The 16,863-nt window shown below is 39.0% G+C and overlaps 1 protein-coding gene across 7 annotated transcripts in view; it reads right to left on the bottom strand.

The window, feature by feature from the left end:
- The window catches only part of TACC2 (transforming acidic coiled-coil containing protein 2), a 157,354-nt gene that overhangs the window by 2,926 nt on the left and 137,565 nt on the right, over nucleotides 1-16,863 (bottom strand). For all 7 annotated transcript variants that reach the window (XM_063132753.1, XM_063132754.1, XM_063132749.1 and 4 more), the window contains 4 exons: nucleotides 13,234-13,377; nucleotides 12,098-12,174; nucleotides 9,487-9,530; nucleotides 644-804 (listed from right to left, as the gene is read on the bottom strand). In XM_063132753.1, coding sequence (XP_062988823.1) covers nucleotides 644-804; nucleotides 9,487-9,530; nucleotides 12,098-12,174; nucleotides 13,234-13,377 — 426 coding nt within the window. The remainder of the gene's footprint in view (nucleotides 1-643; nucleotides 805-9,486; nucleotides 9,531-12,097; nucleotides 12,175-13,233; nucleotides 13,378-16,863) is intronic.

Raw genomic sequence — 16,863 nt, 5'->3', positions numbered from 1 at the left:
TAAAGAAGATCTTTTTCAGCAAAACTTCTTTTGTTTCAGAAATAGCCCAAAATGGTTTCAGATCCAACTCCAGTTGGAGATGGAATGTGCTAGTTGCCCAACCAGCAAGCAAGCCTAAAACAGCATCTTTTATAGGTGTCAGGGAATATTACCCAATCCCAGGGCAGGCAACCTTTTTGGGCCTGTGGGCATCATTTTGTACTTTTAAGAGTCCTAACTCACTCTGGTCTATTGGTGAAAGGAAGTTGTCTTGACTGGCCTCACTACACTTAACTACTTTGATTAGAGCTGGGTGGTAGTGCATAGGATTAATCCCACTCTGACATCCATCAAGTAACCAGGTCAAAGCCTTCTGCAAGCTACAGTCCAGATAAATGAGCCATATATGGTTATACCGCCAAGTGTTTCATAAATAAAAACAACATTTTGGTCAATAAGGGAGCCTGAGCATTGATGTACTCCAGAAACTCCCTCACCCTCAAGTGTATTAAACAGAGGAATCTGATTTGCACACAAAAATGTGTTTGTGTCAATCAGGCTCTCTCCTCTGAAAGTAATATAGAAGCTCTGGGTGCAAGAGTTCCATATGCACACCTCTGCATTAAGGCACAAGGCAGTAAGTGTTCTTTATACAGTAACTTACCTTTCTAAATCCTTCAAGAACTTCTTTCATTTTTTCATATCTTCTAAAGAGATCCGCTAGTGATTTTTCCACAGAGTTCAGGTCTGCTAACGCTTGCTCTTTTTCTATAATCAGCTGCTGGACTGTGTGATGGGACATGGATTTTTCTCTCTGCTCATCCTCTGTGAGGGACAAGTATACAAGGAGCTCTGGTAAGAACACTGAACATTTTTAATTAGTATCTTGTTGTGTGTCTTATCTAAGATATTGAACATTAGGATGAGACATCCTGCAAAAGCACGATGGAGGGGGCATAACCTTGCATAGTCAATGTTGTTTAGCCAGAGTTCAATTTATTCATTTTGTTTTTATGATGAATGAAACAATTTAGCACATCTCTGAATACTAAATGCAAAGGAAAAAGCTTCTGCTTGGGAGTCACCCTCCTTTCTGCCAGTGCCTAAACTATTGCCAGACATCCAATTAATTAAATTCAGTGCAGTTATTAATTTGGCAAAATTAGGATTCCTACAGATGAAAAATAAGCTCGCCTTAAGTCAGCATGAGTCAGAAACCAGGCACTAGATCAGGCAAATGTAGAATCGTCTAAGTTCATGGAAGTGATAAATGCAGCAAATAACATGTACCCTTCCATTTTAAAAAAATGGCTCCTCAAAACAAAGCACCCCCAGCTAAGAACAGAGTAGAAAAGTCTACTCAAAGCAATCAGAAGAACATCAGAAAAGCTCTGCTGAATCAGACTAAAGGCCTATCTAGTACAGCATCCATTGCCCACAGTGTGTTTCGAACTGTGGCCAACCAGATGACTATGGAAGGCCCCAAACAAGGGCTAAGGGCTAAAGTCTTCTCCCACTGCTATTCAGAAGTGTACTGTGTTTAAGACTGAAGGGAACATATAGCCATCATGACTAGTTGCTATTGATAGCTTTATCCCCCATGAATTTCTCTAATCCCCTTTTAAAGCCATCACGATATCTTGTCATTGAACTTCCTGAGTTTAACTAGGTGCTATGTGAAGATGTCCTTCCTTTTATCTGTGCCAAATCCCCCAGTGTTCAGCTTCATTGGATGACCCCAAATTCTAGCATTATGAGATAAGGAGAAAAAGGTCTCCCTATCCACACCACATTATACAACTCTATAAAATCCCACATTCTTTTCCTGTTTTCTAAACTGAAATGCTCCAAAAACTGTAACCATCCCATTGTAAAAGGTGACTCTCATTTCCCTCCTTGCCCACTTCCCCCAACAGGGCCATTTACCATCAAAAGCCCCATGGGAAGGATCACAGGAGAGAGGGGGAAGCAGACAGGCAAAGATGACTTCAGGATAGCGTGGCCAGGTGTCCTATTTGAAGAGCTGCCTAGTGCAAGTGCAGCTTAAAAGAAAAAGAACTGGACGAAGGGAGAGCAGAATTGTAGCTAAACATCAACAGCACCTGGATAGCAGCATGCTCATCACAGTGCTATGTATTGTATTTCTATTTAAATTATAATTATTTCTAAATGTGCAGCTGTACATGTGAATTAACATATGCAAGTGTTATGCAAATTGGTGCCCTCCTTTGGGCACCAATTTCCTCTTTCTTGGTGATGTGTAAGTGGTCTACTTAAGGGCCTGCTCCAGCTGGACTCCCCTCCCATCCACATGGACATCTAATATCAACAGATGTGAAGGAAAGAGTCCTTGAAAGAGTAGGAGGCAGATGAGATAACACCAGGTGTTTTCTCCTGTTCCAGTGGATTTTCCCCCTCCCCTGACCACAGGGCCATCTACCACTGTCTGCCCTGTGGGAAGGATCCTGATGGGATTTTATTCGTTGTTATGATTTCATTTATTTTGATATTATTTGTAAGCTGACTTGGAAGAATTTGTATCCTGAAAGGTGGCATATTCGTATATAACTACAGTACTTGCAGTAAAGGCCACCTGACACATTCCAAATATGTGTCATCATCCCCCTGCCAAGTGTATCCTTGTCTGGAAGCTGTATAAACCATAGTTCCCTGGTGGGTCTCTATATAGAAACACATGCGTTAACACATATAGAATCATAGAATAGTGGAAGGGGCCTAAAAGGCCATCGAGTCCAACCCCCTGCTCAATGCAGGAATCCACCCTACAGCATACTTGACAGATGGTTGTCCAGCTGCCTCTTGAATGCCTCTAGTGTGGGAGAATGTGTTTATATATCCCACTGCCGTGTGCACATGTAAAACTATTAGATGTACACCATTAACCCCTAACATGAAGTAGTCAAAATAGTATGTTGAAGCAAAGAGTTATGTTGTTATTAATGCCTCTCTAAGCACAATTTAATGTCAATAGAGATACTTAAAGTGAAACTCAGCTATTTTCTAATTCTTTCTTAAGACTATGAAAACTAAGTGGCATTTGGCTTGCTGGGGGTGCCTGTTTAGTGCTTGTACAGGACATACCCAGCCTGTCTCTGCATCCAGGATATGTGCCTGCAAAGTTCCCCATCAGACATTGCGTACATGTGCCAGGCTCCTAATGTAATGTCCGAAGCTTCAAGTTGCACATGCCCCCCCCCCAAAAAAAGTATGTTGCCTAGACGCACAACTAGAATATGCACATCTCCAGACATTTTAAAATATCACTTCAGATATTACATGAAAACTTAAAAACAAAGCACACTAGGAAGGAACTCATTTATCCTTCATTTCAATGTTCCTTCTGATTTTGTTGCCACTCTAAGAAAGTAACCCTGAAGATGCAAATCTGGTGAGTGAAAATGTTAAATGTGGATCCCCTCCCTGAGTTCAATAGGACTCGCTCTCAAGTGTGAGAGACTAGAGGAATGCAAATCCAGAAGCTTTTTCCACACATATAAACTATGCATTATTTTTCTCTTTTAATTTAAACTCATTCTTTATATTAAAGCATTCATTTGATCAGTCCTTGATAGAAGAGGATAAAAGCCTAACCCCTATTGCATATTTTGAACTATAGCTACAGAACATGTTTGCAAAATGTACTTTCCTGGCTGTCTCTTGTAGTCCTACATAGCCCCAAAGTAGTGGGACAAAATTAAATACCAGTTTATTTTACATAGGACAAAATACTCATATTTACTAGTGCAAAGCACTAGGAAACAGCAGGCTTCAAGATGCCACATCCATTAATTTCATTTTACACAATAACTGCTAAAGAGAGACAGGTGTGAAAGGCATAGTATATTACCTGGATTTTTAGATCAGCGGGGGTCAATTAATTTAACTTCCTATTCCACATGAAGTTGGGAAGTCATTGAGTAATTACAGTGGAATCACTTCCCACATCGCCATTGACCAGAAGTTTTTCAATAGTGATATTGACTCAGGCTTAAACGTTATACTGAACATATTATTTATTTAAATTATTACTTTTCAATTTATATCCCACCGTGTGCTTTTAAAAAGCCTCAGAGCAGCTAACAGCAATAGAAACCATTAAAAAAAATCCACATAATCCAACATGGATTTTATATTTACACTAGCAAATAAATTAAGTGGAGGGAGGGAGAGACAGGGAGAGATTTCTTTTCCTAAATCTTTGTGGGGAGGTCTTTGATAAATGTGCCAGCAGGAGATTACTGGAGGAGACATCCGGGATGATCTATTCCAAGCTCTCAAGGATTTTCAAGAACAGCAATTCTAAAATGGGGCCCGAGGGGGATGTGAGGGACAAACAACAAAACTAGAAAAGTTCCACTTCTAGGCCAAGTGGCTGAAACCAGCAGGGAGTTACTGAGTAACTGTTGTAAAAACACAAGGTTTTCTGGAAATGTGCTCATCTGTTTGTTTATAAACCACCAATAAATATGATGTCCATCCTAAAGTCTTCTATGTTTCATTCTAGCAGCATCCCTCATGTCTCATGGGATGTCACTCCAAAGAGCCCTCTGCCTTTGTGAAGTGTTGCCAACCCACCCACCCCATGTGCAAATGGAGCACCAGCAAGCCACATCTCGGATTCCAGTCTGTGTTTTGTTTTTGTTTTCGAGACAGGATTCATAAACCTTGGTCTCTAATCTTTCTATTGTACTAACAAAAATCATGAGAGCCTTTGTTAGTATTTAAAATCTGCTAGAGTTTGATGCTGCTTCCTCTCATTTAACTATACATTGGGACTTTTCTTGCCAATGAAATTGTAAAGCTTGTTTAAAAATCCACTCCTGAAGCCGATTTGTTTTATTCAGTGTTTTCTGCCCTCTTAACATACATCTCCATTTCTATTCACAATTCCCTCTCTCAAACCCCCCCCCCATGTATTGCAGTCTTCACAGTTATTTCTCTCATTTTTCATAATCATCTCCAAATATCTGATCCTGTTGTTTCTGATGCAAAAAACCAAAACCAAAATACTCTGAGACATCACAATGAGCAGCTTTGGACATCATGCCAAAGTGGTAAAAATGGATGCATGAGTGACTTGTGCATCTTTTTTCACACCGGAGTGACATCCAGAACCTCTACAATTTCCCTACAGGGAAATAAATGAGTTGTTCCCTCAACTGAAGCTTGTGCATCTCATCGTGACATATGGCAATTGGCTCATAGGACCTGAAATAAAGTATTATATGAGTTTCTTCATCTTCTTAAAATGTGTATTTAAGGTGGCCAAGAAGACTGTCCTTGAGTGAGGGAAACAGTTTCTATCTATACTTTTTATAATTCACCACTGCCCTTGGAAATATTTTGGAAACTGCTGAAATTCAGTCAACTGGTAATAAAATAATGTTGGTACACCCTATCCTTGAGGTAAAAACGGACAATGAACTTCACTATCAGGAATCTGCCAATCCTTCAAAATGTATTGGTTATAATCATCTTGTATTCCTGTGAGGCTACAGCAAATACACAGAATAAAAGCAAAAGAAAAATTGCAATACGCAGGTGCCAAAGTCGGCAAAAGCATTACTTACCGGGCTTGCCTTTGTTTTGGATTGCAAGCAAAGAACAAGAAGCAACAAAAATGGAAGCAAAATACAAAAATCAGGGAATTTATCAAGAAAGCAGAAAAAATGTAAACGCAACAATCTCTAAAGCAGAGCACAATATTCCTTTAATTCCATGAAGGGGGAGCTTAACAGCATAATAACCTTGAACGGATGAATTTGGTTTTGGCTGTCAAATGTAAGGATGATACACTAACAGATGAATGAATGGCTCAACCAGGGGGCAGTGGGAAGCATGAAAAATGGGAGTGCTGTATATGGAATTTACCCTGACAAAACAGTTAACGTAAGGGGCCCAGGAACCATTCAGAGAGAGCTCACAAAATCTGTGGATTGAGCGTTTGCTTTCAGAACAGGTGCTATATTTCATTTTGCAATCTTTATTATCCGCCTATAGTTGTTTAATATATTTCTGTCAATGAATGGCACCCTAAGCTACAATGTGGCAAACACAATGCTCCTGGAACACAATTTAATTTTGTAATGCAGACAAACATGCAGTAGAGGCAGAGGCTGAGGAAAGTTGAAGGGATTTTAACATGTAGGAAATTACATGTAGACAGACAACATCTGAAAGCTGCATGCATGCCAAAGGATGCCAAGAGCTACATAAAAATACAGTCAGACCAAGTGCCTGCCTCCCAGCATCTACACACATTTTTACAAAAAGCAGACATTTCTGTATCGACATTGCAGCCAACGGCCAAGCCTTAGCATAACTATTTGATCCAATTCATTATTATTCTTTCAAAGGGGATTAGTAAAACACATTCAGTTGCAGACTTATGAAGAGCTTAGAAGGGTCTTTCCAAGCCATAAGTGGGAAACCATTCTGAGAAGTGAAGCTGTTTTTCTTATTCTTTTCCTGACATTTGTGTAGCACACAGTCAATACTCCCAACCTCCGCGATCCTGTTGAATATCTAAATCAGGTAACAGAGGAAACCACAAACATATATAACATTTCCCACTCCCACCACCCAATAATTGCAATCTAAAATCCTGCAGTTGACATCTAAAGCATCCTGCCATAGGAACGTTTAGGCCATCCTAACTGAGCTTTTAATGAAAGAACCAAATAAAGCACAATTCTGAAGCCATTGTGGGAGTTGGCATCCCAGACGTTACAAGCCACTTTCTGAAGATCAGAGCCACATTGAATATGTGCCACTGAACCTCTGACCTCCATGAGCTCTCTATGTACCTTTTCTACACTGGTCCTACTTGGGATACAGTCTGCACACTAGTAGAAGTGATAGCAGCATCAATTTGTATAGAGATTTGTTTTTTCCTATATATACATCCATCCATCTAGGGAAAACTGACTATGTGGACTCTCAGGGACCTTTCCATGCACATTTAAGTCCCAGGTCAGCCACGTATAGAGTTGGCCAGTCCTTTTCATATTACAGGCATATGTCTCTCCCCTATGTCACACACTTAAAGTAATGTATGCTGCAAATCTTTCACATGGAGGCTCCTACGTGAGAGGATTCATGGCAGGAGGCGCTCAGTAAAGATTCAGTTGACCTGGTGGAGAAATTGTATAGATTCTCTCAAAGTTAATCGCAACAAAAACAGGATTCAAAGCTCTCCAGTTAGAAATGACTGAAATAAGAAAATGGGGAGATATTAAACTCTTTATTCTAAAGTCACATCAGCAGTATATCGTTCCTTAATTCCAATAGTCAGCATCAAAGATGATACTATGCCCAAAGAATGGTCCAAAGCCATATGATCAGATTCTTTAGTTAAAGTTAAGTGGGTTTGGCTATGAGCAGTGCCGTTTTGAGAGACCTCCTGAGAAACACACCTAAGGTGCTCCGAACTCTTTGGGGGAAGAATGTGGTTCAAGTGTAACTAACAGATTAAAAAAATGTGACACTGAAGTGGTGCTTTACATCAGGAAAATGGCCTGGAGGCTCATTTATGTGAAGAGAGGAAATTAAGGAATGCAGAAAAGAATTAAAGTTAAGTAGAAATGGTCAAGGCACGGCAAAGCTAGTCTACACTGGGAGATTTTTAAGTAGTTCCTTTTCCTGTGCATCACCCTTGCCATCAGAACCAGACACACATGTGTAGTACACATTGGAAACTAATAACAATATATTATGCTGGTACTGAATGACTTTGACCAAGGAGAACTAAAAACAAAGAACAGAAACAAGCCAGGTAAATCATTAAGAAAGACAGTCACAAACACATATATCCTCTCTCTCTCACACACACACACACGAGTCCACAAAATCCAGATTAATACTGGATTTACCAGATGGTTTTGCAAATAATTTTGCATTTGCAAAGTTACTTATATCTGGGGTACACATAAAAGAGCCAAAATTACACAGCCTTTAACATCATGATAAATACTTTGAACCCTTCAAAGTGATGCTCCTTTATGAAGCCTTGGTCTACCAGTCCTTGCATTTCAAATGAGGCATATGTAAAGCTTTATATATATTTTAACTACCTAAATAATACATTTCAAGCTGTTGACTGTGTAATCCCAATAGCACTTTAATAATGAACTAATTTATATATCATAAACATTCATGGGCTATATGCCTGATTAAAACAATCAGATTGATTAATATAAGAAAATTAGCTTGATTAATAAAATTAGTTAAGGTGCTACTAGAAGCAGGCCTTCAATGCTATGAAGCACTCTAGTGGTAGAAAGGTTTATTCCACCAGGCCAGAACCGACCCAAAGTGTTTTGACATATTGCAATGAGCCAGTGGCTAATAGCGAGGCCAGTTTGGAATCGAGTTCCCCCAAAAGGCATAGCATAATAATATGATTAGTTTTGAAATACCACTGATGTCTAGGCATTCTGCAGTATTTTCAGAGAGAAGATTTTAAGTACATGCATTTGTGAAATATTTATATAGGCATCTGAAGATTGATTTTCAGTCCTTTAGACTTGCAAATACTGACTTGCAGAGAATTAGAAAGGGCCCTTTTATAGGTGGCTGAAGACAACTCAGAAAAAAATGTTCTGGATATTATTTTTTTGCAGGGTGTAGTTTACCAACTACTGAGATGTCTTCTTTTGTTTTTACCAGAAATCTCATAATACGATTGACTGAAATCCTATACTGGCTCAACTCACATAAAGCAGTATTACACATATCCCAAATGCAGTAACTGTGCACATTTCTTTGGAAATAAATTCCACTGTAATCAATTAAACCAGCTTTCAAGTGAATGGGAACAATCCCAAAGAGGATCTTTAGGCACGCACAAGGGGTTGCATGTGTACAGTAGGGCTTCTGACCCTCTTTATTAAAAGCAGCTTTGTGCCTTGCATAACAGATTACTTTTGAAATTCTCAAAGCTGAAGTAGTGCCTTTATGCAAAAGAGTCAAATTCCATATTGTGCACACACAGCTACTTGTATTGTGCCCTGGATTGTGATCAAAGTGCTCAGGATCAGATTACCAGTTGCTAACACTTCAGTACCTAATAATTTGTGATCTGGCAGTTATACTAATGAATAATTGTTGGAGTGCTTTCATAGATTGTCCTTGGAGAAACAATGAAATCATCCACTGGCATTAGTAATTATGCTGAGAACTGTGTCGTTCTGATGAATTATGTCAAATGGTAGAAGAGCCATCTAAACATGTAACAATGATGCCTTGGTTGTCTGTACAAAATCAAAGATCTAAATGCTTCAGATCTCAATTTCATCAGTTTTTCAGGACTAATTAGTAGCATATGCCTCACTAAGATACCATCACAATTCTTATTGATTTTTAAAGTGAAAGCTGAAGACAAGTATAGTTAAAATCAGAAGTGGAGCCCAACTTTAAGTGTGTTCCTATACTACTCTTAACAAAATGCGAAGAGAGAAATCTATCTTTCATGGCAATGCCACCTACCTATCATCTGAGCAATTGTCTTCTCATACTCTGAAACAATTTTCCTGTAAAAGGGAAGAGAGAAAAAAACAATGAACATGCATCATCTACGAATTACATTTTACAGTGGCATCTCTTCAAAGACTTACTAAACAGCTTCAAAAATTCTAACAAGACAAATATAGTTGAACTTCAACAGGACAGTATTCAAATAAAGATTATACACACTAGTATGGCGTGATGGGAATGTTAAACGCATGCCCTTCCTATAGAAAGTGCAATCTGTCACCCAGGTATTGCAGCCTGCCTTATGCTAGACAGATCTCCTGCTTCCATACAAAACGAGTTTTAAATCAAACATTAACTGGTACAAGTCGGTCAGGTCTGCAATATGGGATTCATTATACTTATCCAAATCTGAAAGCAATTTACAAATTGATTTTTTGTTAAAATTATTTTTGTAAGCATCATCACTTTGGGGAGAACGGCTGCCTACTATTCCCCTGGAACTCTAAGTATCTTAATGCTACTACAAGACTTCTGAACACAACAAAGTAAAAGGTCTGCAGTGATGATTTACAAAATAATTTACTACAAAATTTTAAAACACTTTCTGAGACTGATCCAAGTGTATTAAAAATCAATGACTTCAGTCAAAGGCAGATTGTGCCCTTTTGCTATTCTCGCGAATGCTGAACTGGTGAATTCTTACAATTGGAAAACTGAGTTGACTTTGTCAGGAAGCAAGGGTAAGTGGGGCATAATAATGATATGCCACCTTATATTCCGGATTTTGTATATTAAAATGATTAGTTATCACATTCTTATTTGGGGAAATACAAAAATATTTTTGATGCCATGACAAATCTATGCATGTTCCAGTTTTATGAAATAGCTATAAACCTGTCAAGCAAAATGACAACTTGAAAGCTTTGCCCTCACTTTAAAAGCACACACTCACGTCCCATTTTGAATTTGTTCTCAGAAAGAAGCTAGGTAGAATAAGCAGATTAAAAGTGATTTAAGCGGCTGATCCATGCCTTTCCAGAGTGAAATCAGGCTAATGAAATGTGACTAGCCTTGATCCATAGCAGTTGAGTGATGAGTCACAATTTGCAAAATGAATCTTCAAAGTGGCATGCATGTGCTACCTTGCTTTTAAAGACAATTTTAAAGAAACCATCCATAATCCCGCCATCTTTAATCAATAAATGCCACAAATTTGTTTTTAACATTGAATGAGCTAATATTTTTGAGCCTCAATTTCACCACTATGTTAGTAGCTTAGTACCTACATCTCTTTTCATCCACTTAACAGTAGAGGGGGTAAATTCAGGCTCCAATTACTCGCACTTCGGTGATTGTCAGCATTGACAGAGTCCTCAATGCTCTCTTGATCAACTAGGTATGCATAGGAACACATAGTCACCCCACTGCTATTGCCCCTGATAGAGCTACAAATGGGCTCAGTGGTATGCTTGGTTAGATTCAGTGTGGATCTTCTGCCACTTGTGCTATAGCTGTCTCCCTGCCTGATTTGTGACCTGCTGCTGCTCAGGAGGCCTCAGTGATCAGGGGAGGGCACGCTGAGGGTGTAACTCTGTCAACTGCTTTCATCCAGTATCCAACCTGCTCTGCAATGAGGGCTTCAATGGATTTGCCTTGATTATCTCTTGCACTATCCCTCAGACCATTCTGGAATCCATCTGGATCCTTAATAATCCCCACTCTACTCCTGCAGACGTGTTGTATATAGAACAAAGAGTCACCTCCTTAACTCTGCCCACTTCTGGCTTTGGCCCTACCCCCTCTTGGAATGCAGACTCTGACAGGTTTCAACCAAGCTAATCCCAGGGATGGGCAAACGAAGGATGTTTGTGACCGCAAGGATTCTCCAAATATCGTCTCGCCACTCATCTCGCGCCCGATTCCTGTTTGCGTTTGCCATTGCTGCTCCCTCTTTGTAAAGGGGGGAATTACACGAATCGAGCAGTGATCGAATGTAAAATTTGTGCAAATTTCCCCTAATTTGTGCAAAATCAAACTGAAAAAGTTGAGCAATTTGAACTCAAGAACATGTCTGGCAATTTGTGAGCAATCACGTTCAGGGCTTCAAACAGAGCACGCTTGCATGTTTTGTAAGCAAAAATGATTTTTTCATACATTCTGGGGTTATGTGGACCTCGAATGCAAAAGGTTTCCCTGCCCCTGCCTAAATCAGACAGTGATCTGACCATCACAAAGGTCTACCTCTCAAGACAATACCTATCCAGAGAGTAGATGCAGCCTTCCCTAGACTGTTATGAATTCACTCCCAGCTTAGACATATGCTGTATATGTGAATATTACTAGCATAGTTGATTCCAACAGTCAAGATTGCAAATAATCCTTGCAAAAAATATCAGTACGAGGATATTTGTGTCCTCTTTTAGGGTCTCAATATAATTCAGCTGTATGATAGAAATTTTGCTGACTAAAGGTCCAGTGCAAAAAGTTAAAAGGAGACACAACCACATTAATAATTCGGACAAGCAGTAAATGAATAAATGTTATTTCACACATGGATACAGATGGATATGTTGAAAGAGCAATTTAATTGTGGAAGTGCTGATACAGAAGCAACAAAACACACCTCATTTCTAGGACTTCCCTTCTGCTCTCTTCATATTTCTCTTTCCATTCTGATATCTCTCTTTCCTTAGCTATAATCTGTTAGCAAAGGAGAAAGAATCAGTTTATAACATCTTAAAGACACAAAGTATTTGGATACATTAACATCCTAAAGAATGTCACTAGGGCAGGGCAAAATTATTAAATCAAAATGTGTTGGTGCTTCCACTTCTGCTGTTCTAAAAACAAGTTAAGGCTAAGCAAAAATAGAATGCAAAATCCATATCTAGGTTTTACTGGTGACACTGAATCGTTACAGAGATTGGAAAAAGATCTTTCACCAATGCTGCACATGCAGGAGAGATGGCTGAGCCACAATGGTGTCTTTGCTTGGATTCCATCCTAGATAATTTGACATATTTACAATGCTACTCTAGTCCACTGAATTTTGTAGTTGTTCTGTTCAAAAGCTATATGCCACAGCATCAGGAAAATTGCTAAAAACAGTGCTCATATTCTCTCTTCTACATGTGCAACACTCATAAGCGTCACATCAGTGTCCCTTGCCAAAATCTGACCAAAGGTCTATTCTAAGTATATAGACCAAATTAACTGATACACATATGTGTTTCTTTACTGGCTAAACAGAACAGCTGCTGTATAGTGTCCATAGTGCATGTCTCAACTGTACAAGATTCTCCTCAGCAAATAATAATCATTAGAAATAGATGGTCTGCTCTTTGCAGTATCATTTTGTGTATGAAAGGGGCCAGTTTTCGATTAAGTTGATTGCAAGAAGGTATACAACTGATTGCAAGAAGGTATGCAACCCTAATGCCAGCTGCCTCTTAGCCACACTTAAGGGATAAAATGCTGAAAAAGGAGCACACCAGGATTTGCTCAATTATGGTTAAGGGTGGTGAGGCAGCAGTCATGCTTATCAGGGCAGGGAATGATCCCTCAACTATTCTCTACTGAACCTAGTTAAGAGATGGTTGGCTATTGCTGTACTGGCCCATAATTGCAACATCATAAGTTATTCATTTTTATATACACTTTTTAAAAAATATATATGGAGCAAGCAAACCTCAGAGCAGCTACATTCATGAAAGCCTGGTAATAAAAAGGGAAGACTTTCTTATTTAGTACTGCGATTACCTCCTCTCTGGCTACTCGCAAGGCAGAATCCAAGTCTTGCTGCTGGTAAAGCAATCCTGAGGTATTTTCTCCCTCTGAGCTGCCTATCCGGGAGTACAGAGCACTTTTAGAGATGGAAACATCAGCTGAGACTGCAGGGTCTCTCTGTTCATTAAAAAAGAAAAATAAAGGTACAATTAGCAATATTTCAATTAACCATTTTAAGATGAGTGGGGAAAGACTCAAACAATGAGGAAACGAGGAGTTATGATGAATGGAAAATATTAATTGGTATATGCTTTTTATAGTAGAGTACAGATGGTAATGTGAGTGGATCTCAGGAAGTGTACAGTACTGCTTAAACAACTATTACTGAACAACACACAGAAGACAGAGGTCCAGAGAGAACTGAACCAGCAGCAAAAGCAGCCATGCTGTATGCATTGTTCTCTCAAAGTTGTTGTTTTCAAAGTGTGCTTGTTTCTGAAGAAGTCCCTAGTAATGGTTTAACAGTTCTGGAGTAACAGATGTGACACGCAGAGCAATACGAACACTACTGGGCATTCCAATATTTTTGAGTGGCGGTACAATCAGGTTTAAAAGTACTTCAACATATAAACTTATGTGCCAGCCAGGTTCTACTCACTAGGGTCAGAAGGCGTCCTCAGTGTCTTGTCCTAACACTGCTAGAGGGAGAAGTTATAGTTTATGCCTAGCTGTCCATCCATGAACTTGAGCCCTGTCCTGTTGATATTCCCTACACCTCACCCAAGATGCTGATTGCTCTTACTATCACCTCTTCAGGCTCATGGCAAGTAAAATGCAGCAGAGCAAGCCTCACACAGGACACAGTCTGGCACCTGCTGAACCATGCACTACTAGCAGTATCAATTGGTGGGGGGGAGGAAGGCAGTGGAAGAACAGATGCAGTGAGAAATGAATTAAAGGCTTCTGCATGTGGACTAGGTTAGAGAACAGGTGCTTTGGACTACAGCTCCCATCAGCCCAAGTCAGCGTAACCAGTGGTGAGGACTGATGGGAGTTGCACACTAAAACATTTGGAGGACCACAAATTGCCTACCCCTGAGTTAGAACCAAGGCATCCAGTCTTTTTCCCACTATTTCTCCCAGCTATGTATCTTCTTCACATTTTGCAGCTCCTCTGAATGAAAATAGTGGCAACTTGTCATTAGTGTAGCAAATTTATTTGGCGATATTTAGGATTTTGCTACAGGGTGCCTGCAATGTTGTATAAACCAAGAGCAGGGCAGGTTTCGAAATACAGTCAATTTCAAGACCATCAAAAGCCATTGGCTAATATAATCGAAGGATACATAGTATCAAGCTTTCTGTCCCGATTTCAACATGGTGAATGCACCAAGATAGTCAGTCCTTTCCCCACCTTCATAATAGTATATTTTGCTATTTAAAAGAAGAAGCAAGTCTATGTTACAGAAACATCATTACTACTCCACCCCTGATTTGTCTCCACACACACACCCCTTCTTCAACATACAGCTAAGAATATGGCGCATCATAATATATTACTTCATTAAGGCTAGTGTACTTTTGGATTGATGAATGTACAATAACCAGAAACACCCCCCCCCCATAAATCTTTGCTAAAGATGAAGAAATAACAAGAGCATTTGGACAACTTCCCCTCCCCCATCATGCTGGAATTATTCTTTTAGAAAATAGAATCCTAAAAGGAAATAAGGAAGCAATTGGCTTGATCCAGCAAGACATGCACATTTCTGAAAACTATTTGAGTACAGGATGAAAAATATTCCTACCACTTCATTTATAAAATGCAAGATGACACCTCTAGAGCATCCCAGTTGTAAGCATCTTCCACTTGACACCAAGGACAGTTAAGGCCAATGGTGCCATTATCTTCATTCTTACACTAGGAAGATCAAACTTCCAAGTAGATAAACCTGATGGGCCAGTTAAGCTGGTTCAGAACCACAAGGTTCTACATACAGAAAATCCAAATGAAGCACATAATTTTAGATAAATATATTATATCTGTACGTCTATTAGCTAGCTAATGCATTGAGAGAATTCCTAATACTGAACTAAAGAATACTGGCTGGATACAATTGAGATGATTATTTATTAAAATGATCTTCTCTATTTGGCAGGAGAATTCAAATGATCAGCTAACTAAGTGGTTACATTGTGGTAAGCTGCCATGCAATCAATGTTCATCTGTGTTCATCCACAGCCTATAAAGCAACCACTGTTACGGTTCACATTTCTTTTTTTCTTTTTGCTACTAATTTTATTATCATTAACAGCATTATAGAAAAGTAATCTGAGTAACGTTCTGTAAGTAAAGATGATAATCACAGGTCACAGGACAAAACGCTGGTGTTGACATAGCTTTAAGAGACTATTATCACAACACTCACTGGGTAATTTACTTCCTGTCACAAATCTGTTTGAAAAAGCTCGTTTATTTTTTCTATTAGTTACACAGATGTCCAAGATTAATTCACAATAATTAACATCAAGTATGAAGCACAGAAGCAAACAAATATCACTCTAAAGCAAGGGAACATCCGTTTAACTGGGAAACTACAAGCTGGAAGTTCTACCAACTACTATAAACAAAAGGATACTAAGACAACTTTGAGGTTGGATGGATTATTTTAACTGCATTGAACTAAAGGAATTCAAAACAAATTTTAATTTTGGGGAAGCAAACACATTCCTTTCCCACTGGTCACTTTTCTTGCACCAAGACTGAAAGCATATAAAAGATACACATGGCATACACATGACTAAATCCAGCGGTACTCTTAAGTGCCAATTAATTTAATGTGGCATTAGGAACATCCCCACTTTCAATCCAAGCCTGGTGTTTTCTTTAGTGTCCTGTTTAGTTGGGAAGCACACTTTTCATAGCTAACTTTCCTCTTTAAGCGCCCATTGCCAAGGTCAACTAAACACAAGATGGGTGAATCTTCTGAAAGATGCAGTGACTTACAGTAGCTAAGCAATAAGTGCAGATTAGTTATAATAGGATCTGCTGGATGACTTTGCAGCATCTTTAATCCAGTTTGATAGAGGGTAGAAACTAGACTGGATTTCTTTTGAATATCATACAGCTGTGTATCTTGGTTATTTCACCTAAAAGATGAAAACTCTGCACCATTTCCACATTCACCATGAAATTAAATTGCAGTGCATACTATCGGAATTACACTCCAGCACTGAGTCTGTTAATTTTGAATGGTAATACTGTGACTTTCTATGAAAATATAAGAGCATTTTAATCACATAAAATGGTGTCCTGGGAAAACAATGGCCTAATTCCCAGCATCTTTCAGTCAACACCCTTTAACTATGATGTTTAGTAGGAACAAAAGTGGGCTATTACTTGGGAAGGGGTTGAACGCCTATGCCCTTGTAACTATACTAGTCTTCTAAAGCATGCTTCTCACATGGTTATTATACATCAGAATCGAAAAAATCTTGTTTCTTTATTTTCTGTAACTATATACAATACAATTAGAATAAATGCACTGAACAAGTTACTCGTGGAATTGTCCTATAACTTGCTGATCCACTCTGGAAAAATGTCTGCACATTTTATAGGCTTGGGATTTTTTCTATGTTTAATATTGAATATGTTTACCAAAT

Source organism: Elgaria multicarinata, chromosome 8, assembly GCF_023053635.1.
Source record: "Elgaria multicarinata webbii isolate HBS135686 ecotype San Diego chromosome 8, rElgMul1.1.pri, whole genome shotgun sequence".
Lineage (NCBI taxonomy): Eukaryota > Metazoa > Chordata > Lepidosauria > Squamata > Anguidae > Elgaria > Elgaria multicarinata.
The sequence above is the reverse complement of the archived record's forward strand: the minus strand, read 5'-3'. Positions and strand labels throughout refer to the sequence as shown.